At 40.7% G+C, this 27625-nt stretch overlaps 3 protein-coding genes, 1 non-coding gene and 1 pseudogene across 4 annotated transcripts in view; all 5 read right to left on the reverse strand.

Annotated features, from left to right (window-relative positions):
- The window catches only part of LOC139654513 (NACHT, LRR and PYD domains-containing protein 12-like), a 99759-nt gene extending 95978 nt beyond the window's left edge, over positions 1–3781 (reverse strand). Inside the window, exons 1-3 of the mRNA XM_071531605.1 lie at positions 3764–3781; positions 2512–2646; positions 1036–1155 (exon numbers count right to left, since the gene is read on the reverse strand). Coding sequence (XP_071387706.1) covers positions 1036–1155; positions 2512–2627 — 236 coding nt within the window. The 5' untranslated portion in view covers positions 2628–2646; positions 3764–3781. The remainder of the gene's footprint in view (positions 1–1035; positions 1156–2511; positions 2647–3763) is intronic.
- A 1438-nt stretch (positions 3782–5219) lies between these two features.
- On the reverse strand, positions 5220–14218 carry LOC139654529 (kinesin-like protein KIF20A; annotated as a pseudogene).
- A 1657-nt stretch (positions 14219–15875) lies between these two features.
- On the reverse strand, positions 15876–18526 carry LOC139654519 (small ribosomal subunit protein uS10). Its single transcript, XM_071531612.1, has 4 exons — positions 18393–18526; positions 16705–16804; positions 16438–16511; positions 15876–16101 (listed from the first exon to the last, which is right to left on the reverse strand). Exons 1-4 carry the CDS (start codon positions 18393–18395, stop codon positions 15919–15921), a joined length of 360 nt encoding a protein of 119 aa, XP_071387713.1. The 5' UTR covers positions 18396–18526; the 3' UTR covers positions 15876–15918.
- Positions 16584–16651, reverse strand: LOC139654531 (small nucleolar RNA U54). Its single transcript, XR_011696031.1, has one exon. It is a non-coding gene; the product is annotated as a small nucleolar RNA U54 (small nucleolar RNA).
- A 1662-nt stretch (positions 18527–20188) lies between the features above and the next one.
- LOC139654526 (serine/threonine-protein kinase mos-like) lies at positions 20189–21205 on the reverse strand. Its single transcript, XM_071531620.1, has one exon. It carries the CDS (start codon positions 21203–21205, stop codon positions 20189–20191), a length of 1017 nt encoding a protein of 338 aa, XP_071387721.1.
- Positions 21206–27625: the final 6420 nt, after the last annotated feature.

The following is a 27625-nucleotide window of genomic DNA, read 5'->3' on the forward strand; positions in this document are numbered from 1 at the left end:
ATGTTCATTTACTTTCATACTTTTTTGTTTGTTTGTTTCCTATTATTAGTATACTTTCCTATCATCCGTTTTTAATTCATTTTCCTTTGCCTCATGTTATACTGTAATTACTTTGAACACCCTCATAATGGTGTAATTTATATAGTTATTTAAACTTTTCATTCATATACTGTATTTGTACTTATAACTGATGTTATACTAATTAATGATTAATTAAATTAATGATTAAATGATTATTATAACTGTCTGCTATCATCAGAAAACACCATGTAAAGTTTCCACTAAAAACTTTGTCTTGATAATTGCAAATTAAATGTCAAGATTTGCCAATACTATCTACTATCTAGATGATCAGATAGCATCATGCTGCCTCAATATAAAGGTGCAATCAATGGTGCACAATTGGTGCACCATGGTGGGATTACTCAATAGTTGTGTAGAAATTTGTACATATAACCATCTCCATATGGGCATAGATGCATGTTCCCTATATGAGTAGGCATTATACAGTTTAGCATGTGACATTTTATTTACTATTACTTAAGTTGAATAACATTGCCTTTTTGTCTACTGCGTTTTATATCGTTTTTCTTCTTTTTCTTGTCTCTCATTATTTCCATCATATTATCCCCTCCCTCTCCACCACCCATGTAAACCGCATATTCAGATTTTCACTTGCTGATCAGTAAATCTTTAGTGAATTCAACTTTAGGACACAGATGTGTGAATACTATCTGAGTATAAATTCCAACATGCAAGTTCTCAGGTGTTTTGCTGCAAAAATGCCTCCATCATTTCTGGCTAAAATAATCCAGATGAAGATTCATGTTGGCTGAACAGTTGTATTGTAAAGCAGTGTCCAGTGTCTTTCCTGGATATCTTCACAACTAGTTTTGCTTCAAGAATACAATCCTCTCATAGTGTGTAATGTAACAGTAAAGGCAAACAAATCTAACTGACAGATCAGCATTTTGTCTTCATACTCATGTAATTATATTCCATCAGGTAGGCTTACAGTCTAAGCAGTCCTCTTACCTTGTATCTGATGGTCCAGGTTCATTACTGAACTTAGGAGGATTACTCATAGACCAGTCACTCTTCATAGACAGACAGCTGGGTACTGGAGACTCTGCTCTCTGCCTGTGGACTTGACTTCTGGAAACATAAATGTTTTATACATATCATTAGTTCTAACAAAGACAGACAACAATTCATGCAACGTTGCACATCGTCAGTTTTTCTGCACATCTTAAGTTTTTGATAACATGGCCTTTTGCGTCAGTGGTATCCATGGCAACAAATGAGGGGAGAAGGCTCGTCCCATTCACCTCTTTTATGCAGTCCTGCACCGTTGCAAACTCATGTAGTCACTCTGAGCACACTGAGTCAACGTCAGAATACATAAAACCGTCTGAGAGGGCTCAGTCTGCTTTCATCTGCATTCAGTCTGTGATTCTGTGAGTCTGGATTCAGCTGCTGAATCCAAATGAATTATGGAATCATAAACTTTGGCTTTATGTAGTCCGACGTTAATTGAAGTGCTCAGCGTGAATATGCGAGTTTGCAACGGAGCAGAGCTTTACATAAAAGATGCTAAGTGGACGGGCTTATATGTCACTTGATGTCTTTTATCATCATATCCGTAGTGCAATGAACTGTGGGAAATCTCACCCACTCGCAAAGTCCACGAGTCAGCAAGTCTGGGAAAGGCCAGACTTGTGGATTCAGCACAGCATTGATTATGTCCATGATGGTGTTTCTGTGGGCGGCTTTCTCAAATAAAGTTTACACCTAGAAGCTGCAATACTGTATATATGCTGTAAATTCATAATGTTTTCATTTTCTAATATTTTTCCTCATTTGTTATATACAAACAATACATGTAGTTTGATATTTAATCATTTCATGAATTTCATAATTTTCATATGTATTCATATATTTTCATACTGTTCATTCCTATTATTAGTATACTTTCATGTCATCCGTTTTTAATTCATTTTCCTTTGGAGTTTTAGAAGTATGCTCTCTAATTTGGTTTGATTACTTTGTTTTTTCTTCAGATGTTGAGGAATACTGGATAATCAAAGTGACATTGAACCAACCCAATTTCTAGATGAGAGATTAAAACTAATGGCTTTTAATTTTAAAAGCAAAATTCTGTGGTCTACTGTATCGAAGGCTTTTTGCAAGTCCTGCAACACCATTCCACAAACGTTTTCGTTATCCACCTCCTCATGACAAAATCTGTTGAATATAAAAGACAAGTGTTTGTGGAATGTGATTTTGTAAAACCAGATTGGAATTCATATGAGATTATGTTTTTGAAAACCTTCAATCTGTTCAAAAATGATTTGTTCAAAGTACTTTGGATAAAACACTTAAAATAGAAACAGATCTATAGTTTGCCTCATTATGTTCTACTGCAATTACTTTGAGCACCCTCATAATTTGACATTTCCTCATTTAATCAGGTTGTATCAAGTGGGCTTACAGTGTAACCAGTCCTCTTACTTTGTGTCTGAGGGTCCATGTTCATTACTGAAGTCTGGAGGAAAATCTTTCATAGACAGACAGCTGGATACTGGAGGCTCTGCTCTGCCCTCCTCTTCCTCCACAGGAACACTCATCTTCTGGACTTCAGTCAGTCTGAGAGGTAAACCAGACACACACACACACACACACACTGTATAAGCAACCCAATACTCTCTGAGATCTCATTACTTTACCTAAAAATTCCCAGCAAGGAGTCCCAGCTCATGAGTGATTTAGGAAAGTTGTCAGAGCAACTCTGAGCAAGGAATGAACAAGAACTTTTATCTTAGTGAGGTGTGGTTGACCCCGTTGCTAGGTATGATGACGCTCTCTTTTAGACGCTGTCATTGGTTGACCAAGAAAAATCTCAACACGCCTTTTTTAGTGGTCCAGAATGCACACAAGGAATCACACAAGATAATCACACAATTTACTCTCTCTATATATAATATATATCTGTAACAACATTAATGGTGTAATAGCGTTACTTTGTTGAGTGGGAAATGTGAGTGCATCTTAATGAGATCAAACACAAACATCGTCCCTGCACCATACAGTCTGTAGCGTTTAGCTAACTCACTGTCATTCCGTGTTTGGAGAACATTTCCTGTTTCTCAGTCTGTTAGCCTCAACTGAGACTAAGATTGATTCTCAATCTTAGTCTCAGTTGAGGCTATCAGTCTGTCAGCCATTTTGTCCTCTGTTTAAGAAACTCCTAAAAGTCCTCTCTACTCGTAACAGTTTGTGAATAACTTTGATCTTTACTAGGATTTTTTTTTACTACGATTTAAAGTCCGTAGGAAAGTCTTAGAAAACGTCATCATTCTAAGAGTTTTCTTTACATTTCACCGTTAGGACTAGGCACGCAGTGTGGTGTCAGTCCCAGCGGGGCTACGCTAGGACCGACTCTTAGTACTAGGATGCTTGTGAAAACGGCCCCTGGTAAATTAGTATCGCCTTGTGGATTTTTGTGTCTCTGCCGGGAATCGAACTCCGGTCTCCCGCTTCAGAGTCAACAGTCTAACTCCCTGCGGGCCGAGTGACTCATAAAGTGGTGAACAGAGCGACCGGTCCCGCTGTTGCGGGGCTAAAGACAGTGTATCCACAGAGGAATCACTGATAAGTTGTTCAGTTCATTCGGACTCTTATTCCCTCTACAGTGCAGGGTGACACTCAGACACTGTTTAGCACTGTTACAGTAAAATAATAATTATGTTGTAATAACACTCACCCTGCCGCAACCTTCCTGTTTTCCTCCTCCTGCTCTGCCGTTCACTCAGTACTTTCACTTTCGAGTTTGCTCCTCCCCTCTCCATGTCCTTCATTGTTCCCTCCACTGAAGCCCTTTACTACGGTGCCCCACAGGGGTCAACTGGTAAAAATAAATAAATGTGGGAATCCATACCCACGTGTGCACAGATCAGTAATTTGTGAAAAAGAGACAACACAGCTTTTTCTACAAACATGAGTTATAGCGAGTAAATAGGTTTTATATTGTCACCAGAGCAGATATTCAGGAATCATGTTATTTATAGAAATAAAGCTCTGAATTTAAAACAATAAAGAAGAATCATATCATCTTGACATGTTGAGGTGGGAGTATAGTGTGATGTGAATAAATGTTCACTAGATTTAGAAGTGCTGGTCATAGAAAAAATTAAAACAGAACGTATAAAGAAACTTGAGTCAATAAAGATCCAAGATCTCCCCAGGTCTGATGATGTCACCAGATTGGACGAGAAACTGTCAAAAGAAGAAACAGTTGAAACAATACAAACTCATCCCCTTAATAACTTTATCAAATATTGTCTAGCAGTCATCTCAAAGCTGCACCTGGCAATTTCACATGGTGGCTCCAACTGGCATTTTGAGGACTCCCCAACTGAATTTGCCTGAAGGAGGGGTGGGGGTTGCCAAAGTTACTTGAGGAAGGGTGGAGGAATCTCTTGGGGATGTGTTCTTGTGTCCTCCATGGTGCTTTTTTACGTATTATCTAACCACCGAAGCACAAATCCAAAACGAGAGAACAGGATGGAAGACAGATAGAAAACCCGGACGTTTCCTTGCCAACCTCAAAATATCGAGGATGCATCGGATGGAGACTTGACCGACGACAACGAATTGAAAACCCCAAGATTCATTGCGACAATGGCGATGAGCGCTGTAGTCTACAGTACAGAGCCGGTTAACGGGGGGGAAAATTAGCAGCAGTCTGTCTTAATCACGCTCGCGATGTGACACACACGGTCCATCTCAAACTGTAAGGAAGCTTCTCTGTGCTTACTTTCATGAGAAGATCGTTCTCTCCAAGACAACTTGGGAAGAACGTTCTCCACAAGGTCCACAAGTAGCGACTTGGCATTCTTGCATTTGATAATGAGCCATGGTTGGACTCGTGTCCACCATGCAAATGTCTTTGTCCCAGTTCACTACAAAGAACCCTTGGTCGCCCACCCCTACAACATGTTCTCGTCCAAACATCAATGACCAGACCTGGCACACTACACACCTTTCACACTGAAACCCCTGTAATCCCCAGTAAAGCTTTTCTCAGTCTAAAGCTCCAACATATTTCTGTAATTGGTTTTTATTAAAACAGTTTTAAAAATCACACAAAACACACAAAATAATTATTCTTAAAGTGTCCAGAGCAATTTTTCAAAAGATATCCTATAACTGTCTCTAGTCTAGCTGCTGGGCTTGTTTTTCAGCGACGGTGTAGCCCTGACGGTCTTCCTGAGTGTTCGGCCAATGGCACTCTTCCGCGGGGAAGTGACCGACTCCCTGATGTTGGCGAGCAGGCCTCGTTTGGTCTTGGGCTGCACAGGGGACTTCTGGGATAGCTTGGCGAGTTCGGCCTTCAGGGAGGCAATCTCCTTGTCCTTGTCCGCATTCTCCCTTAGGAGCTCAGCCATAGATTTTGCCTTGAGGGGGAAAGAGGATTATATTCAAATCATAATGCAAAGTATACAGCAATAGTTCCCACCCCAGTTTTTTACCTGAAATGCCTACAACCAGCCACTGAGATGGACAAATTTACACAAAACAAACATACTTCTGGGTGGATATCATTGATTGTGCCATCTGTTATTTTGGCGCCCGTTTCAAGACCAAGGAAGAAGACATTTACAACATAACGACTATAATGAGTAGGGATGGAACAATGTATCAAAATTCAATATATCGCAATACAAAAATGTGACAATACGCATCGTGGGGCAGAAAAATGAATGGTGATATTAGCTCCATTTTATTCTACTGTAGTAATCACAAATGAGACGGCTTGACCAGAACAATTTCACAAGCTCTCCATCCAAATTATATTATCGTCACTTTGTAATGACATTTTGAAATTGTTTACATTCTAGTAAGCCAATGCTAGAAAGGTTTGTGGCTCAGAAATGCATTACTACAGAACCTCACTAGTACTGAAATGTACGATATTTCAGAAATTCAAAAGATTGCACCATGAACATGTATTTTTTTCCCTACTTGGTTCACCATGCTCATTGCGTTAAGCCCAAAGTTTGTACGTCTATTCTGACAAATAAATTTCTACTTTGAGTCACCTCACCTTATCCTCAGCCTTCCTCTCCAGAGCCTCCAGATCAGCCGATTTCTCTAGGAAGCCATCTCTGACCTTCTGAAGAGTTTCATTCAGCTCCTGCAGCCTTTTCTCTAGAGACAAAATCAACTGGAAGACAAAACACTTGTGATGCATCATATAGAATTGTACAGGCTCTTACATGACCAGGTTCATCCAAAGATAAAAATGGGTTACAGAATTTAAGTTTGTCTTTTCTACCTGCTGTTTATCCTCACACATTTTCTCCATCGCACATTTTTCCTTGTAAAGCCGTTTGCATCGATCGTCACCTGTGGGGAGAAAATGAGGCGACGCTGGAAACACAACGTATGTTTGTTTTTGCCATGGACTGAACAGAAATGACTTACATCTGATCTACAGTATGCTAACCTGCTGCTTCTGTCTCTGTAGATGGATGGATGCTGCTCTGCGTCTGGCAAGACTGGTCCAGCACCGGAACTGGAGATGCTTCTGTTCTGGGAACAGACATGAGGCTCTCCACCTCTGACAGCTTACGTCTGAGGGCCTACACAGATGGTGTGAAAGCCAGATTTTATGTTTTAATGACAAACCAAAAAAATCTGAGGATACTGACTGTTTAGATTGTCAGCATAAGGATGCTACTAGAGTACTAATACAGGGTATCTGCAGGTATTAAAAAGCCAAATCAAGTTTAAGACTACATTCTACCTGGAATTTAATTTAAGACCAATGTAACAAAATCAAGACTAAAGGCGGCAAAATATCCTGTTTCCAATTGAACATAGCTAATCAGAGTTCTGAATCTATAAATGAGCAGTATAAAAAAGGAAATTAAATGTAATCAGAGAGTGGACATGCATCATGTGATCAAGTGGAAGTGAAGTAATGCAATACAATGTAAGAAAACAAAACCAACACTACTGCTGGTCTCATTTCACATTTTAGTGAAAACACAGATTTCATGGCTTTTGCCCCATTTTGTTTGGTTTACTGTCCAACTCTGCCTCACCTAAATATCACTGAATGTAAAGAATCTGTCAATACCACCATCTCTATCAAAATTAAATGAAAATATATCTGCATAACATGGTGAAAAATTAAGAACTAATTACTGTATTTAAGAAACCAATAGCTTCAGGCCTTCTTTAGACATTTTCAGACTAATGACCCAGGACACCCTGTATATAACATACCTCTGCCTTCTCCTGCTCAACAATGAACTCGTCGAGAGGCACGTAGTTGTCCTCCACGCGGTTCATAGCACACTGGTAGGCGTGCTCTTTGATAGCATCCTTGTACATCTCAAACGTGTTCTCCAGCTTCTCCTGGTAGCTCTCCTTCAGCTCTGCCATCTGTCGACTTCCAACATTGAAAAGCACAAGTTCCATTTACAAAAACTGATTTCATGTTGACATTTATCAAGGGCAAGGAAGAGATCAACTTGATACAAAGTGTGTCCTAAGGCCCAGTGAACGTTTGTGAATGGGTTTGTTTTCCTTATTTGTGGCTACGGTCATATTATTCGTTCAAAAAAGCAATATAATCTGTCCCTTCACCCTTTGAAGAACAAAGCATACCTGCGGAGCTCTTCGCTCTCCATGAGCTGCTGTAACATGGCGTCTCCCATTTCCTTGCGGATCTCAATTTCCTGGACCAGGTTTTTTCTCCGCTCGGCCAGCAGTTTTGTTCGGAGGCTCTCGATCACATTCACTAGCTCCTGGGAAAGTTAAGAGTCAGCATATAGATAACTTCGATCCGAGTGGCAACATAAGCTGTCACACACGGTGTGTACCTTGTGATGAGTGAAGGTAAAACCCATGTTCACATAAGGGAAGTGAACCATCCTGCTGCCCTATAGTTCTCTATGAGCAAGCATGTATTATATTGCTGCCAAAAAAAAAAAGCTCTACAGTAGTAGACAGCCATGGTGTGTCAGTAGTGTGGTTATTAAACTCTGAAGTCCCGTCTGATCATTACAAGGCAAAAAAACTATACAAAACACATTCATACTATTGTTTTTGTTATATATTAATAAAGGACCACATTACCATGCAACTTTCATCATTCTGACACCAATAACTAATATGCGCTATGGATTTGTATCACACATATTTATATCAGCTTACTAAGAGCACAGGCAATGCCATTAGCATTTGCAGATAATGTTATTAAGGTAACAATGTTAGTAGCCTGATATATGCAGTCACATTAACAGGGTAGGCTAAATTGCTAATGCTACGTATTGCCACAATACGAGTCAAGCCACGCAAGCCTTTTTTCTTATAAAATAAATATTCATATATTTTTATTTACATACTGACAAAAAGTATTATTCCCTGACTATATTGTACTGTATACGCCAAAGCACATGTCTTTAAAGTATTCATATCAGGACAGCTTCATTTGCTGATCCGAGTATGAATACATGGGAGCTGGGTTGGCACCAATCCAGATACTACAGATACTGTCGCCGCACCTCTCCATTTATATGGAAAAATGTTTGAATCAGAGAAGCAAAGTCAACAGTATAGAGTGATGGTTCCATCATTGATAATATTGTGCTCAAATATACAGAAAATTCTCTGTGTGATAAATGCCATGGAGTAGAGCATTTGTACTTTCTGTGGCAGGATGGACATGTCGGCCTCATCCTCTTCATCCAGCAGCTCTTCTTCAGACAGGTAGCTCTCCAGGGCCTGGCTGTCAATCACCCCGTCCCTCACCAGAGGCTTGCCGTCGCGACCGACCAGACGAGGAGCCAGAGACTCCAGAGACTTGGCTGGAATCACCTGGACAACCTACAGACGACATTAATTGGGATGATCTTCATTTAAAGGAGCAATCAGTAATATCTCACTGGTTCGTTGCACAAAATGATCATAATATATCAGCAGGGATTCACTGCACAAAATGATCATAATATATCAGCAGGGATTCACAAGTGTTCTTGATCGATGCCACTCACTTCACTGTTAACTCAATAGCTGCTGAGATCTCAAACTTTCTAAACAAGCAGTCCGGCCTGTACTCTTCTCCACACCCCCTAGATATTTCACTATATGCCCAAGCTCCGCCCCCTGAACTACCTCCCTTAGATAACCGAAGAAAGTATAGTGACTGAAGGATCGGCTTTGCAAGACAACTCTGCAACAAAGCCTAAAAACCCTTGTTCTAAAGCCAAAAAGGCTCCAAAACCTGAGTGAAGACTACTGCTGCATTTCAAAGGTGGAGGTAGCTTAGGCTTACAACTTTGCTGCGCATTAATAAATACCTGTCAACCAATATGCTCACAAACAACCTGTTGCTAGTAAGCAGCTAAAGGGTACTTGGGGAAGTGACCTCTGGGTTAGCCAATTTAGCATCGCTAATAGTTTTGTAACTGGGATGTTGTAAACATTTATAACAGTTTGCAATGGGATATATTACTACTTCACATTTCTAAATTCTAACTGTACTAGGCTAGGTGGTGTCTGTTGCATCACACAAAGCAGTTCATACTTGGTCAGTTTCACGCCACCGTAACTCACAGGGACGGGACGAGTCGGAGAGGTTGTGGCTGAGACTTGTGGAGGAGGACACAAGTTTGCAGATGTTGTAGTTCCTATGGCTGCCGTTAGATGTAACGAAAGAGTCCATATTACTGATTGTTCCTTTAAAGCACAACTCCGGCCATTTCCAACCTGGACCCTATTTTTCCATCATAGTGATCGAGTCTGACCAGAATCTCAATTGCTTCACTATAGCTTACTTCACTACAGCTACTTAAATATTGAATTTTTAGACTTGGTCTCAAAGTCAAAATTCTGGTATGTGACAACACTACTGACAGTTTAGGCAACACAGATTAGTGGAGATCTGTTGCGATTCAGAAAGATTTGTGACAGAGGAGCATGCCTGTTCCTCTCACACTGACCTGTTTGGCAACAGCAGAGAACTTCATAACGTGGAGTGTCTCGTCATAGGTGGAGGCACACTGGTTAATGTTGACGATCATGGAAGCTCTTCCCTTCCCACAGAAAACGGCCTGGAAGAGCTTGGTGAGTTTGCTCTCTCTGAACGGAATGTAGCTGCTCTTCGTCCTGCCCAAAAACACGAGAGAAGTAGAGGGCTTGAGCAATGCAAAAATACCTTCAGACAAACTGAAAGGTTGTTTGACATGCTTGCCCTTTTCCCTCTCGTTTTTAAGGATCAAATTTCATGTTTGGGGGTCATTTAGAGAGGCAAAGGTGAATACTCTCAACTATTCGATACTTGATCAAGATGTAAGTTAAACATCCTTAATCTGGTATTCAAGACTGTGCACACTTGCTCACGACCAACAAAGTTTGCCAGTACCAACTTCAGTGTGTACAGAACTCTGCTATAAGGACACAAATTTCTACCCCATGTGAGAACCACGTCATATCAGTTCAAACCTTTGGCACCGTGTATGAGCCCTAGATTTTGTCCATCTGGTGAAAAACTGTCTCTCACACGTTCATTACCAACTGTACCTGTCAGTCTGATTGTTGCGAAGGGCAGTGATACACTTCCCCAGAATGAGCAGGGAGTTGTTTATGTTCCCCGCCTCCTTTAGCCTCTCTCCAAATGTCTTGGTTTTGTTGCATCTTTCCGAGCCAGCCAGATCACACAGAGAAAACCTGAGAAAGACAAATCAATGGTGATGGCATACAAGGCAACTAAGAAAACTTAGGGTTAGACCAATATGGGTGCAAAGCCGTAATCTGAATTTTGATGTTTTCGCTACCAGCTACTTACTCTGAGATCCTTTGAACTGTAGTACCATCAATCTTCAGTAACTTCATGGTGAATATGCTGTGGCTGTGTAAATGGAAAGCCCATATGAGTTTTGCAGACAGTAAATCCCAACTGCTACACCAACTAAACAAATTATGCCATTTACCTTCTGCTAGAGGACTGGTTCATCTTAGTGGATGCAGCACTTCGATTTTTGTTTCCATATCGTAGAAGTTTGCAGGCTTCCTCCAACTTTTGGATGTTGATCCACTTTAGATCTGAAATTAAAATACATTAAGATTCTAAAAACTGAAAAGAACATTCGATTTTTAAAAGCTTAATCTTAATAGTTAAAGTTTGACAAAGAAAGTTGCTCTGATGAGCATGTACAGCCACCAAGACAATTATGAATGAATCGCTGAATTACAGCGATGAGTGTTCACACCTCTAACATAAGTGTTCCCAGCGCCGTCTTCACACACACGAAGAGCAGCACGCTTCTTTGACTTGGTGCACAAGGGAGGCTGCAGCAGATCGTAAACACTCTCGTTGTAGATTTCAAAGAACGCCACCCACAAGGCAAACCGGCTGCTGCCTAGTTCTGTTGGGTTGCTCGCCATCTCCACTGGACGGAGAGGAAGGTACAGAGTGCACAGAGGGTAGAAAAAGAGAGAAAAAACAATTGAGGAAGAGAGCAGGAATCATGCATACAAAATGCTATCCACATATTCCTAGGGAAATGACCACAGGTAGAAGGGTTTGGGTGGTGGCGATTGATTCCTGATATTAGTTTCTTCAGAACTTTTTGCAGCCTACATTAGGATGTTATCAATCTTAGTGGTATAATTGGATTTGTTTCCTCCCCAATAGACAACTTTAACCACTTATCAATGCAAGACAATGTGTGGCATAGTTTCAGTTTTAGTCAACTGGAGCCTCTGTTTCATTGTATCATAATGACACTGTGGCTCAGGAGACTTTGGGGAATGTATTGATCAGTGTGTCGAGTTGCTGTGGGCTACCTGTTTGCTCACAGGACAAAGAGAAGAACGAGAGACCAATGGCCGAACTACCACTGACTCTCAGGGGATTACACTCCTAGATGGGGACAAAGAATGCATATCTACGGTGAATACTCTCTCCGCAGACTCTTGGGCCTTGGTGGCACATGATTGAGAACCACTGACAAACATCTAGTGATTGGACATGAAGTTCTCACCTCTTTGAATGAGGAAAAAATGGCAGCCTTGGCGCTCCTCTCCTGCTTGACCTGGTCAGGACCCAGATACTGAGCATCGTTCCTGAGGTACGGTTTCAGGTCCATCCCCTCATACAGGTGGCCTCCAATGTACTGGAAGGTGGCATCCAGCACTCGCGGCAATATTCCTGGCTCTTTCGGAGTTCCTAAAACACATTTCACATACTAGGAAGTCCAACTAAAAACATCCATCCATCCATCTATCAAGAAACAGACTTTGAGGACAGATACTGCCAATGTTAGAAGATACAAGAGAGATGGATCTCAGAAGAAACCTTATCTTAAGTGTTAATTTTTTGCCAGTAGGCAGTAGAGCAGGGCATTTGAGTACACAGATAGTATGAACATCTAGCAGCAGCAGCAACAGGAAAAATGCCTAAACCAACCTGGATAATCATCAAAATGTCAGTGTGTTCCCATCCTTACCTTGGATTGTGTAGGTTTTCCCAGCGTTGGTTACACCATAGCTGAATATCAATGCATTCTTCCCATCCAAGTAGTCGGACACTTGGCTTTTGATGGTTTCCTCAAATAGCTCAGCCTGCGTCGTCTCAGGGCCAAAAATCTAAAAGAAAAATAGAATCCCGTCTTTGACAGATGTGAAGCCAGCTTCTTCTACAGCTAAAAGCAATTATTACAATGATCCAATTAGCCTGGACTTTATCCCATGTCCTGGCATAAGTCACATTAATAGATTAATTGCATTGGTATTCTTCTTTTCCAGGGTCTAAACTAGAGCATGATGCCACATATCAGTCATTTCACTCAGACTAAAAGTATGATTACCAACTATTTCTTGCATTTTACCACATTGTATTAAACCATACCATCATTTCCGTCTGGATTGAATGCATAGTCAAACGAAGTGCTTGATTGTGCTTCACAGAGCTAACAAGTAGCATTATCAGCTTACAGATAGTGTGAAAACTATACTGCTGAAAGTCTTGAAAGTCCAAAAATGAAATAGAACCTTATATCCTAACAACTCAAATAATGATGTTTGTAGGCTGTGACTTTTTGTTTTTTTTTAATAAAGGTGTGTGAGGACTATTAACATATGATCAGGCTGCAGGTCAACTGTTACAAGCTCAGGAAATTTCTGACCTGAGAGAAGGAGAATTTGTGGAGTGGCAGACCAATGCCCCTCTCGCTGCTCTTCATGGTGGCAGAGCCCTTTGGTGCGTTCAGCGCCACCGTCTGACTGTTTTCCATCACTACACAAGCCTGAGGAACAGAGAGGAGAACTTGCAGTCTGAATAGAAACATGCATCCTGGCAAGGGCAGACTGTCATGTTGTCAACCACAGATACAGAGGTTCCTCCCCAACCACATAAATTGTGTTAATTCTTCATCTAAAAAGGCAGGAACGGATCCCAGAGTGTCCCCAACCATTGAATAGATGGACTGGGTCACTCTGCCTTAAAGAGCTACTAACTCTCATCACCCTGTTTTCAAAAGAGAGTTTTAGTGTCCCATGATGGTCTAAATACTGTTTCAGAGGCTTTTAGTTATTTATATTTATTGTCACTTTTAGACTCTATAGATTTTGAGCTGAGAACTAGACTGATAGACTAGATGTCACCTTTCACATTAGACGCTATACTGTACCTGATCCTCGTTATCGGAGAGTTCCTCTTTAGAGAAGGGCCTGACTCTCAGGTAAACCCTCAGAGTCTGCTGCTGCTGCTCAGCGCCGCCTGGCATTTCACTCTAGAAACCCAGAGGACAAAGGTCAGACCCGACACCAAAACTCAGTGTAGAAGAGCTGAAATTTTAGGGTCGCTTCAATCATTCTGATCAATTAGTGATCTAGTCAAGGAAACCTGGACAGGCATCCTAGGTCAGCCTTCTTACTCTTGAAATGTGTACGAATGACTTAAAACAGAAAAATGATGATATAAAAATTTTTTTACGCTGGAGTGGAACAAGAGGAAAAAGATCAAGGAAGGCTACTGGACAGAAACATTTAAAAGACTCAAGAACTGGAATCTTAACATTATCTGATGGAAAAAGATTACCTGCTGGGGTAAAGTGCTGGCTGGCAGATCATTACATGTGGACTCCATTGCCCCAGGCTGCATATGGTCTGTTTCTTCCATGGTCAAATCAATAATGGTACTCATCTTGAGACGAGACAGCTCAGGGAAGTCTGTGTTAATGCATGTGCCTGATTCAGGTCATGCATTAAATGACAGCGCCACCACTTTCACAAGAAATATTGGTTTTAGAGCTACAGGTAGGTCTGCTGACGTTACTCCACTGGATATCAGAGGGCAACTTCTAATCAGTTTTAATTGGAAGCAGGTGAGAAGTCCAACAAATCATCAGGAATAACCAACCAGTTTGGAGAGAGGGAGGGAGCAGTACTGCCACCCAAGGGTGGAAGTAACTACATTTACTCATGTTGCTGTAATTGGGTAGCTTTTTTGTGCACTTGTACTTTTGTGAGTATTTTTTAAGTCAATAATTTTACTTTTAGTTAAGCATGTTAGCTACATTTTCAATCAGATTCTGTCAACCAAGGACTTTAGTCATCTACTATCCTTTAAAAAGTACTAGAATTTTGATGAAAAATAGATCCAAAGCACTCCAGGATACAGTTTTTAACTTTTCATAATGAATAGCCAAATAGCATAAAGGTTTTTTTTTAACCTATTTTAGAGTATCTTGGATCTCTTTATCTTCATGAATAATCTTTTTCTTGTAGCACCCAACCCCTATTATCTCTTAACATCAGAAGCTAAGACGCTTTCCAGCCTCCTACTTGTTCGTGTGCTATCATTTGTTTTGTTTTTTTTACAGTCAACCATTTTTCAAGAGTTACTGTCACCTTTTTTCCCCAAAAGGTGGATATCTTGTTTTGGAATGCCATTCATTACTTCATCAAGCTTTCTTCCGTTCCCTTGAGAGTTTTGAATGAACTAAGTGCATGAAGATGACAGTCCACAGCAGTAGCATCATTAAGTGAATCATTTTTACAATACACATGTGCACACCTAGTCACTTTCTGTACCAATGCATGGCCTTCTGCTGACCTGGAAATGTGACAGCACAAATTTTGCACAAAATGCACATAACCTCTAAATTCAGACTTGTTTTCTTCATATCGTTATATAGTATGTTGCATATATTTTGATATTTGTACACTTCTTTCATACTATAAACCTCTTAATATTTTCATACTCATACTTTAGAAGAGGCATCCCATGTTTGAAGTGGATGTGTAGTACCGGTGTGTGTCTGTTACTTGGTTTAGTTGTTGCTCCAGCAGGGAGTCACTACAGGCAATGCTGGTGTATGTCACCCCCTAGTGGTAGTTTTAAATTTTTTTAATTTTAAACTGCAACCAAGAAGATGCAGAAAATCATCTTGGGAATGAGTTTATCCTTAACCAATGTATCAGTACATTGGACTACTGGAGGATCTCTGGAGCAGCCCAGAACCCAAGTTGATTAAATATGATCTCAAATGAGTGACAGACATGGGTCTACTGTAAACTTTGTCAGCAACCCGAGTTAGCTTTGTTGCCTGTGACCAATTGATGCTTTGCAATGTTTCTCTCTACTGCTTACAAGTATAATTCTAGACACTAACATTTTTCTCATTGTACAATTCCGCATGTTAATGTTTTGCCTCCATCATTTCACTCATTTTGAGCGGCAAAGACTTTGGTGTAAGCAATTTCCAGCACGACGAACACCTTTTAAGCCTGTTACACTGTCAAAATATTCCATGTTAGCCACACTTGTGTCAGGCCATGCAAATAATAACACAACAAAGTTTCCTCATTTCTTTTCTTTCTTTATTGCATCATCAGTCAGCTTTATGCGTCTGCGATGGTGACCTCGACCTCTACGCCTGGTTCGATGCTGATGGAGGTGATCTGCTTGACGATCTCGGACGGGCTGTGCAGGTCAATCAGACGCTTGTGGATCCTCATCTGGAAGCGGTCCCAGGTCTTGGAGCCCTCACCACAGGGAGTCTTTCTGGTGGTGATACGCAGAGTCTGGAGGGTGGGGGGAGAGACCAGATTTAAGTTTGACCAAATCCAAATGAGGGAAAATTGATATTACTGCCCCCGGAATTGTATTCTTTTCAGGGTGAAAAGCCTCATTTAACAGGACATCAAAACTTGCCGATGAAACATTCATGCGTGCTTGAGTTTGATCAGTCACGTTAGAATCAATTCAGGTTAAGGGCTTCCCATAGACAACCAGTGTAGTATTGATGAATTCAACAATAAATATGTAGTCAAACTGCATTATATCAGAGGTAGATGACAATGACCCATACAGTATGTCCGTCTAACCAATATAAACCAAGATATTTGGTGTTCCAGTACCTTGGTTGGCATGCGGACTGGTCCCTTAACCTTCAGGTTCTTCTCCTTGGCGCCACGGATCAAGTCTGCGCAAACTGAGGGTTTGAAAAAGAAAAAAAGTCAACAAAACACCAGTAACCAGCAGTCAGCCACATGGTACTTTGAAATCCTGGCTCAGAATAGCGTATAACGTCATCACAGTTTATCAATATCATATTTCTATCCTCATAGCTCAGGTCAGTGCTACCAGAAACCATTTTAAAAATGTCCTACTCCGAAATGACTTACCCTTCTCCAGAGATTTGACGTTGCGGCTGGTGAGTGTGATGCGGATGCGGTGAATGGCCACCTCAGTCTCAACAGGTGCCTTGCCAGTGTCCTTGAAAGCCTGCATTTGTGGAAGCAATAGGACAATTAACAAAAAGGCAGAAACTATTTTTGAAGTCACAGTCACATGATTCCTTGGTTTCTTCCTTCAGGTCACAACCACCACATTTTGTTTGCATTTCAGTAAACCAACACTTAGAATGTACAATGACAGACCGAGCTGAAAAATCTTGATTACGTAGTACCTTGAGCTCCCCATTTAAGAGAAACTACACTTGCTTTTAATCTAACTGTCTTGGTTCCAAATAACTTTTGACATTTATATAGGATTTACATACTAGGCAGCTCCAAGGCTGTTTGGTTTAATGGGATAACCCCCTTTTACCCCCCATTCTAGCTACATATCTAATGACTATAATATTTGTATAGCACCTTTCATACAAGAAATGCAGCTCAAAATGCTTTACAACAAAAAAATTCACATAAATCTTGATAATAGTAAAAATAAGAAAGATGAGAATAGAATACATAGAATGCATCTTCACATGAAAATAGACATAGAATGAGCATAATGTAAAATAAGATGGAGAATAAAACCCACTTAATAGTAAAAACGAAAAAATGAGGAATGCATAACATAAGATGGAAAATAAAACCCACTGAATAATAATAAAAAATAAGAGTACGTAGAATGCATAAAATCAAGTAAAATACAACATTTAAATAATATATAAATAATTAGCATTGATGTGCGTCTCCATTTTAACTGTTAAGTGCTTATTCGTAGTATTGATTTATGACTTCGGCGCTTGGAAGTAGTAGAGTTTACGAGTAGGACATGAACGCAGCACACGCTAATGTTTGTTAGCACGAGAGCGCCTGCTACTGACAAACGTCACGTTACATCCAACGTTATACGGGAACATTTCACTATAGTAATGCGTTTTCATTTTTACGTTGAACCCCCGTTCTAGTTCACGTTTAGTTAAGATAATTGCCGAAACAACCGTCGTGATAACGTCAAGTTTCTAGCCACTTTACAGTCAGAATTAGCACGTGTACAGCATCGACTACTAGGTTAGCAGACTGGCCCTTCTCCCGAGACTGCTTTCAAACTCTGGTAGTTTACTGTTTCAATGCTGATCGACAAGCTTCCTCATACCATACAACATAACTTAGGACCTTTGACAAATCGCGGGGGTCTACTGGTAAATTCAGCCTTCATCTGGTCCACGAAGCAGAATGTTATTTTAATAAAACCTCATATATTAGAATGTAGTCACTGCTCACTACCGCCCTCCACGGTGCAATTCGTTGAAAGAAGACAAGAGATTAAGAGGCGACGCGCTCATACAAATTGGAATTGTATTAAAGTAAGTGCTGTTTGTGAATTGAATGTATGCCGAATTGTAGAGTGGCTCCTAACGACTCATAAAAGGTCTTAGGTCATGTCCCGACAGGTATTCATCTTCACCGACAAGTAAGGCAGCATCAGTGTCAGATTTTTGAACGAAGTATGGCGGGACGTCACGTATGGGGGTTAGCAAACCAGCTCTATAGCATTTGATGTGTAGCCAACTTTCAAATCAGTAATAGATAAGCTACGCGTAAAATAGTCAATCAAAAAGTTGTATTGAAGTGGCACTCACCATAGTTATTATTCCTGACCGACTTATTCGGAAGAAATCCAAGCGAACAGCGGTGAGCCAGGAACGGGCGCCACCAACGTGGTTAGCTATTCAGGAAAAGAACGAGTAGAGGCCCGCTTCCCTTTATGTACCGCTCATCCGGGTTCCTGCGGCTTCTTCTTCTTCTACAACTGAGCCAAAATAAACAGCGCCATGTAGTGGCTGGAGTAGTGGCTGCGGTAGCAACTTTTTTTGGATAAAAAAAAATACATTACTGATAAACAGTCACTAAAAATCCAAACTCATACAGCAGAATCCCCTGCTTTTCTATTCCTATCATGTATTAGTTGACTGTATTAGCCAATAACCCAACAAAAAAATGTAACCTGTGGCTATATGGTGCAGATGGACATGGTTATGCCATATTGAGGGGAAACAAGTTTAGGAACTGATTGAGTTTAAAGAGATAAAATCATCCACAATCAGTTTCTAGTTGTGTATTATAAAGAGTGCCAATAATTCACCATGTATGGCATATTTAATGTAATCACCCATTAAATAACCCATTCAAAAATGTATTAAGAAACTGATATCCACAGGATGAGATAAAGCTTTGAAAAACAGAAACAAAGTACAAAGTATAAAAATATTTTTAATGAAATCCCATCACACTAAAACATTGCAGGATAAGGTTAAATTTCAAATTACAAACAACTTGTGGCAAATAAAAATTCATTTCACACCGATACATTTTAAATTCCTAGTTTAAGAGACAAAACTGGGTAAAACAAAGTCAATTAGAAACGTCACAGTAACTGAAAGTCTAAGGTTTGAGTTGGCTAAATGACAAACACTGATATGAAACGTTAGTTTACAGTGCAAGACAACATAAATTAACAGACTTAGGCCTTTAATATAATACAGTGCAAACAATAGCCTATACACCTTAACCTATACAGTAAACAGACTGTCTGGTCTTTATAGCTTATTTTTCTTCAAACAAGTGAAGAAATTATGCCATTGGTGTGAGATAATTCCACATTTTTCCTTTGTAAATCAACTTGTTTAAAGAATTTCCTTGAACCAAATGTCATTTTCTTCATACCAATAGAAATGTCTGGCTTGTTTCAAGATATCAAACAGCCAAATTCCTCAAACAAGTGAAACTGCATTGGAAACATGTGGACTTACATTCACCCCATTGGTAGTAAGATTTTAAAACTGAGACTAAATGACTTCTTAAGATAAACACTTCTTGCAGTGTAGCAGTTTGCAAGCAGTTCTATTCCTGCATAGTGTCAAGCCAAACTCCATTTCATAATCTGGCATCTTAAAGTTGCCTTGCTTATCGGCACAACTGCATACCTCATAAAATATGACTCTCTATCTTTTCTCAATCATTAGGAGCCACTCTGTACTTCGGCACACACACTTAGTTCAATAACATTAACTTTCAACAATCTTCCTCTACCAAAAATGCATTGTGGCAGAGGATAGTGGGCAATGGGAAACAATTATAAAAGTTAGTATTTTATTCCAATAACTGCATCATGGATTATATGCATGCCGAATTGAAAAGTGCATCCTGGTGATTCAGAAAAGTAGTGCTTCATAGTGTATGAGGCATGAACTTTTTCGTCGACCAGCAAAAAGCCAATTTTTGAACGGATTTCGGCGTGATACACTCAGGTCTGCTCACAGTTCAACAGGCTGTGTAGTTTGCCACGCTAAAACGTTCATAAAATTGGTAGCCTACATCATACTGAACCAACGGCGGCCAGTATCAGTCCTACCAGCTGTAGCTGATTAAAACAAAGTCAGTTGTAAGCCCGCAGTTTGTCCAGGTGGAGCAGCAGGTCCTGGGCGCTGGGTCTGCAGCGGGCCTCTCCGCTCCAGCACTGGCTCACCAGAGTCGCGCAGAGCCGCCCCTGCTCCGACCGGAACACCGGCTCGTCCTTTACTGACGGCCGCAGGTTGTACGCCACCACCGCGTACAGGACGTGCTGCCTGTCCCCGGTGTACGGCTGCTCCCTGGTGATCAGCTGCCACAGGGTGATCCCGAAGGAGAAGATATCCGCTTTAGGAGACACTCCCTCACCCTTCAGCAGCTCGGGTGCTCTGTGCGTGTAGGTGCCCCCGACGTGGCTCAGGTGGGGGCTGATGCTGCTCACCTCGCATCCGAGGTCCAGTTTCACAGAACAGCCGAAATCAGCAATTTTGCACACGTCCTCGCTGGAGACCAACACGTTGGCTGGTTTGATGTCCAGATGCGCGACGCTGTGGGAATGAAGGAACCGCAGGCCGTGGACAATGTCTGTGGAGTACCTGAGCCACCTGTCCGCCTCCAGCGGGTCCGCACAGCCGTAGATAACCTGCTGCAGATCTCGGCTACCTACGAACTCCATCAGTATCGTCCCGATGCTGTTTTCGTCTTCCAAGTCCGCCGGGACGCAGGTGGTCGCCGCTATGACGCGAACGACGTTCTTGTGCCGCAGGTGCGCCGCGTTCAACTCGGCCCAGAAGCTCTGCCGGGACGCCAGCTTGTTCTTGGCGCACTTTTTGACTTTCTTCACCGCGACGGTCTCTCCGAGGTAGTCCGCCTTGTAGACGGAGCCGAACCCCCCGGAGCCCACGGGCTGCACGGACCGCAGCTCCTTCCAGTGGATCACAGAAGACCAGAGTCTGCTGGCGACTCTTCCGTGGAGCCGCTGAGCGGGGACTTTTAAAGTTGAGTCGTGCGCGTACTTGGTCAGCGGGCTGCTACAGACTCCGAAGTCCAGAGAGGGATAAATGTCTTTGGGCAGCAGGCGGGTCACGGGGATTGGAGAAGGCATTTTGAGTGGAGGCGACTATCATTGCAAGTACCAGCACACCAAGTTCACCGTGCAGACTCCTCTGCTAACTGACTGAGCAGCCTGACTGCAGGCAAACCACTTTTACTCAGCACCATATGGCGTTTCCTCTGGTGCAAACACACAGCTGCACCGTCAGTCATACCGCCACCTAGTGTCCCGGAAGACGCAATGCTCTCTCTTGTCCTCAGTTCAACTCGTTCACTCCTTTATAGGAACTGAATGTTATGAGGAACAGTAGAGTACAGGGTAAAATGCCCACCTTTTTGCATGTTGTGCTACTACAGCAAAAGGATGTGTATTTCAAACAATTATTGCTATGTGTACTTCCATCCGTGGCACAACTTATCTCAAGCTAGTCCAAGTTGAGCATAGGGATGGGACAAGTTGAGCCCTATTCATACATTTGGTTACATCACCACACGGCCATCTTGGTTGGAAAATAACAGCTAATTGTAATAAATTAACAGGTGATTATAATCAAAGTAATGCCAACACATGAACTGAACAGGTAACAAACACCTTTTAATAGGCAAACTACACACAGTAGCTAGCTAGGTATTAGTGGCAGTTTGTCAAACAATGCTAACGTTAGCGATAAGCTGTGTTGTGTAATTTGGCTACTGTAGGCCTACATATACAATAACGAATCTAATGTTTAGGTAGGGTTAGGGTTAGGTGTACATACAATTGACCAAGCAGCGCTTATTTTAATAAAACCTCAACTTATTCTCCCAAGCTCTCCCACCAAAACACACCAAGGTGGGCATTAGCAAGTACTGTTAACCAGTTAGAAAAGTTCAGATTTTATTACAATATGCTGCTGGGTTGATCATTTGAATGCTGAATTTACCAGAAGAACGTAAAATTTGTGTAAGTTTTTAAATCATGTTCTATCAGATGTGGACAATTGCCAGTAAGCAACATTAAACTGACAGATTTTTGAATGAAGTTTGGCATTGCCCTCTCTCCCATAATGGAACATACTGGGGTTAGTGCACCAATCCTCACAAAATTCAGTTGGGTGTCCAGCTGTAATTTAAGATAATGCTGTATGGTGTCTGTTAGTCTAAAGTTAAAGTTATTTGGGAGTCCATGACATGAAAGCATTTGAGAAACCCTAAGTTACACCTTCAGAAACACAGCCATAGACAGATACACTCAGCGTATGAAACAACTTTAGGAATGAGCAAACCGAGTCACAGTTGGATCCTTCTTTTTCGTTTATTGAACTTTCATTACATTGTGTAAAAACACTGGAGTTGAAGACTGCAGCTCTTCTCTCTCATAGCAGCAAGGTATGAAGATCAAATCAGGTTATTCTGCCAGACAATAAATAATCTGCCTCTTTGGATGATGTCAATGTTAAAAAAAAAAACTGATAAAAGCTGCAGCATTAATTTCTATTTTACACAACCTATAAACATATATATATATATATATTTATTTATATATATGTTTATGTGAATTACTTTGCCTATATTTATAAAAATACAACAGTAGTTTGTAAAATAGATTTGAAGTAAAATATAGAGAATTAGCAACACGAGTCCATCATTATCACAGGATGGCATTGTTTAAATGCAATGAATAACAAAACCAACATGGCTGGAATGCAGTTCGCCTCTGAACTTCCTCAGCTCATTTTGAATCATGTGGAGTCATCTTCATCATCGTCGTCCCCGACTGTCATCACCTCTGTCGAGTGAATCCACTCAAGGCTATCTCCCACCGTGACGACGTTCCCCCAAACCACAACACACATGTGAAGAAGGGAGGGGGGGGGGGGGGGGGGGGGGCATGTGATATTACAGGCAAGTCTGTAAAAAGACTACAAAAGTCACAGTACAAAAAAAAAAAAAAAAAAAAATAGATGTAGCTATATAGTACAACCAGGCACACACATGCCGACTGTTCAGCTAAACTGGATATTTTGTTTGTACAAACGATACAATTAAGAACTAGAAAAGAGGTCTGTAGCACCTTATGGAGCTTTAGAAGTATATGTTAGCAGCTTGATCCAATACCAAAAAATATTGCAGTATTGCAGTGTTTCTTACATACACATTCAATAAGGTTCACTGGTACCACTGAAGCTTATAAAGAAGGTTGACATGAATTGCTAAAGGTCTGTGTCTCTCACTGAAGAGCATCTCCCGTCTACTTCTGTTCATCAGCGTTCGAGTCCTCAAAGCGTTACAGATGAATACCACTTCATTTTTTTTTGTGTCCACGTGTCATTCCTACGTCCCAGGACAGTTTCGATTTGTGATTGTGAACATGCACCACTTGAGCTGATGGCTACCGGACTGGACATCTGGATCTACATTCTCTAATGTATAGTATTTATTTTTTTCTTTCGAGTTCGATTCAAATTTTGTTTATGTATATTATTTTTCCAGCAGCATAACTGGGCGTGAATCAAGAGATGTCGTTTTTCTCCCATCATATCCCTGGATTCTGCCATATAGTCCATATGAGCTGTATGTCATGATGACATTAAAGATTTGCTGATTGGAACATTTCTGTTCACGTGACAGTCTTCAGACAGAAACCAATAAGAAGGCTGAAATCAAGTAGTATTCCTTTTAGCATAATGAAAGATTGAGGTCAAAGGGTGAATTAAACTACAAAATCAGCCTGTAAGTTATTGAACATATTCCTTGTTTGTCTTTTCGACAAATAATTAAGCCACATGTGAACTTAGTATATAATTAAGTGCTACAAAGTCAGTTTAAGCTATATTATTGCCTGTGATCTCACCTAAACCAGCGGTCGAATTGTCAATAGAATGGCCTTATCAAATACTTGGCCTAAGGAAATCTGGGGTTTAAAGGTACATTATTTGTTAAAAAGCCCCTCAATGAGATACACAGAACGCTTGTGCAAGTAAAGCAAAAATGACACTTTGATAGGAAAAACACTGTCAAATTGTACCTGTAAAAATAAAACATTTTATATTGTATTTACATGTTATTGTTCTCTAAAGAGCTAAATATATCATCTACACATTTTGTAATAAAGGTTTTAAACAAAAGTATTGGAGGAAATAAAGGCATTCAATTTACAAAAAGTGCTATGATTACAAAACAAAAAAAACAAAAAAATACCATATAGCGGCTTGCTAACATTTCTTGTAAAACCACAAACCTTCACAAGATACAGATAGCAAACTTCCATAATGCTTTAAAACATTACACATTCAGCTCTACATTTCAAACGTCACACAACCCATAAAACTATTGTATTGTCTCCATACATGTTTCCTCAAGTCCTGTCATTCATGAAAGGCATGGGGGTATTTAACACTTTTTTTTTTTTTAACCTTTTTGATTCTCGGAGCGAAAAAACAAAAACAAGATGAGTATGTGAGGTAAATGATAACACCATTGGGTTATGTATGCATGATGACTAAGCATGTAAAGGCTATAAGTTGGTGACTGTAGACAGCTGAAGCCTGGCGTAATTTTGTAGGCTGTAAAGTTAGCATTTCCACCATTTGTCGTCCAAAACATAAAAATATAAACGGGATTTGTAGTCTGTGCTACACACTAGCTATGCTACATTTTGTTCCATGAAATAAAATACATCAACTAACATCACCTTAGTGAATTTTTGTCCTTCAATTACCTTTTATATCGACTGTTGCTAGCGAAATGCTAATCGTTTGGGAAAGAGGACTACAACAGTCGTTAGCCTGTAGCTAGCAACAACTGGAAAACAAGAATTGGAACAGAACTAACAACTCACAAGAACAAGGCAACTATAACTATATATGAATAATAACTATAATCACTACAACTATAATAACTTGAATGTACAACACACAGTCAGGACGACACAAAAGGTAAAGAAAGTCATTAAATGCATCAGTGCTATTGTAGTCCGCTTTCCCCGATGATTAGCATTTTGTTAGCAAAAATCCATATTAAAAGAACCTAAAAGATCAAAATTCATGCTAGTGGATGTATTTTAATCACTGGAACATGTAGTAGCCTATATCTTGCCAGTTTTCGAAAAGCCCACTCATATTTTCCATAGGGATCTTTGACTACACACCAAATGGTGGAGATGCTAACCTATGGCATACAAAATGACGCAAAATGACGACTTCCGCTTACGGCCTCTATTGCGTTTGGACATCGCTTTCTCCATGCTGATGATTGAGCAGCACAGCTACTGTACACGGCTTCATTTAGAAAGAACGCGAGGTGGAAATGTGTGCTTATGTCTGTCTTGACTAACTGAGGCACAAGAAGACTCTACTGTTATATCCGTTTGAGGTTTAATGGAGCTGCTTGGGACACGAGACAAAACAATTTTCTCATCTCTTCTCATCTCTACTGATGACATCCAAAACATCAACCACTTTTTTCATATTCTGCAAATCCGCTACTGCCATGCTGGTAGAGGCTTCGCTACGTACGGCTTCGGCTTTACTCTTCACGTCTCAATTAACAACATTCAGTCAGACACCTTAGAATACTTTTTCCCAAAGATTCTGAGACAACGCTGAGAAAGCCAAACCCTTCGTTTCTAGGTTTCTTTCGTCTTTTTTTTTTTTAATTAAACAAACATTAAATACAATCTAATATAGAGTAGTGCATGGAATACACTATCTGGTAGAGTATGGAATAGGTTAGAGTTTGGTTGGAGGTGGACGCTCTGATTGATTGCAGAGAATAACAAAAACACCACCTCTAGAATTGAAACGATCAGAATAACAGACATGCGTTCATTCTGAAACTTCATGTCCTTTTTTAAAATTGTTTCCATTTAAATTTTGTATTTTTGCAACAAAGGTCTCTGTGGTGACTGAGCCTTGGGGGGCGCTTCCAGGTTTTCCCAACCCAGCGCTGTTTTCAACATCGCGAGCCACCAGCTGTGTGACACTTTACACTGATGGTTGAAGTACTGTCTCGATTAAAAACGACCCTACATGAGCAAAGCAACTGAAAACCGGTACTCTCTTCCCATCATGCTCAACAGTCTACATGTGTCCTTCCAAAAGCAGGGACTCCTACACAGACTGATCTAGGGCTCCCAGCTTACATGGATTTGACTTAAGTTATAATCCATAATACAGTTATGCACATTCACACCCGGACACTACCCAGTACGACCACAGACTACTACTGTCTGTCAGAGAGCAGCTTCACTGGAGCAGTTGGGGGGGGGGGGGGGTTAAGTGCCTTGCTCAAGGGCACCACAAGCGGTTGGTTCATTCACTTTCCCTGCCCGGATTTTCTCATTTGCACCGACGACCCTCTGGCCCTACATGCCCCTAAAACAGAATTCATGTGTTTCTATTATCTTAAACATTTCAGGCAACAGTGGAAAAGATGAGCGACTCTCCCCCAAAGCTAGAAACCACTCTGATATATGAAGACATGGTGACAAAACCTACAGTGCTCTATTGACAATGAATGGGAGACTGGATTTGTGAACGTATGCTTTGAAGAATTACACTTTTTCATTATAATGTTCACAACAGCAACAATGTATTCATACTCCTGTACAATCACCCTGGCTGCTGTCAGCGGCTACGTTTGTGTGCACATCAACACTTTGATCTTGATTTGATAATGAGAACTCGGCGCTTAACAGCATTTCAGAGTAATAATAAATACTGTGATGTATGTAGTTAATAAGGTTGGAATTTTGGAATTATAAGGTTCTATCTGGATAGAGTGCATCAATTTACTTTCTATCTTTTTAAATATTTAACACCAAACGGTTCTGTAAAAACACCACAAAAGCATAAAGTAACACTCATATATGAATATGTGGAGAACTGAATTTTCACACTAAATTCAGATAGAACCTTTTAATTCCGAGCTCACGATGTGGAGTCCTGCGATGCCGGTCACATTATTGCAGGGACGTTTTGACATGTAAACACCGTTCTCGAGTTGCACAAGTCGCAACTCAACTCCAGCACACCTCGACTTGCTCATTTTCATAGCTACCGTCGTTATTTACATACGACCTTCATACCTCGAGTCTCAACACTGGATTAACTGTGGGCAAGTTACATGGCAGTGACAGAAATACAATAGAAGCAATATGACTGCAGTTTCCGACGGGGGGAAATGATTGATGTTGCTCGTAGCCTAGAGGGGAGGAACATACATTCGACCTCTATGTGCATTTGCATGAAAACCGGAATACTAACAAAGCCTTCTTCTGTCCTCGTAATCAAGCTAAGGGCGATATTTAGATTATTGCGTGAGCGTAAACGTAGTCACTGTGTCTCCCAGCTCCATCGTCAAAAGTGCCTCCGCTCGATTGTTTCTAGCTTTTGGGGGAGTTCACGTACACGAATCCAGACAGCACAGCACAAACCTATAGGAATGACATGTGTTTTCTGTTTTAGGGGCTGACTGCCACTTTAATCCAAAC

The sequence above is a fragment of the Centroberyx affinis genome, unplaced genomic scaffold (genome assembly GCF_046629955.1).
Source record: "Centroberyx affinis isolate AG114_WGS23_722 - 3 ecotype Tasmania unplaced genomic scaffold, CSIRO-AGI_Caff_v1 ptg002102l_1, whole genome shotgun sequence".
NCBI classification, from domain to species: Eukaryota; Metazoa; Chordata; class Actinopteri; order Beryciformes; family Berycidae; genus Centroberyx; species Centroberyx affinis.

Bases quoted from the DNA above. Each gene is read 5' to 3' on its own strand.
- LOC139654519 (XM_071531612.1), bottom strand. The intron at 16,512-16,704 runs GTAAGTCATTTC...TCAAACCCTCAG, and splicing joins CGTCAAATCTCTGGAGAAGG to TTTGCGCAGACTTGATCCGT. The intron at 16,102-16,437 runs GTACTGGAACAC...CCCACCCTCCAG, and splicing joins CAGTCCGCATGCCAACCAAG to ACTCTGCGTATCACCACCAG.
- LOC139654526 (XM_071531620.1), bottom strand. From the start codon at position 21,205: ATGCCTTCTCCAATCCCCGTGACCCGCCTGCTGCCCAAAGACATTTAT.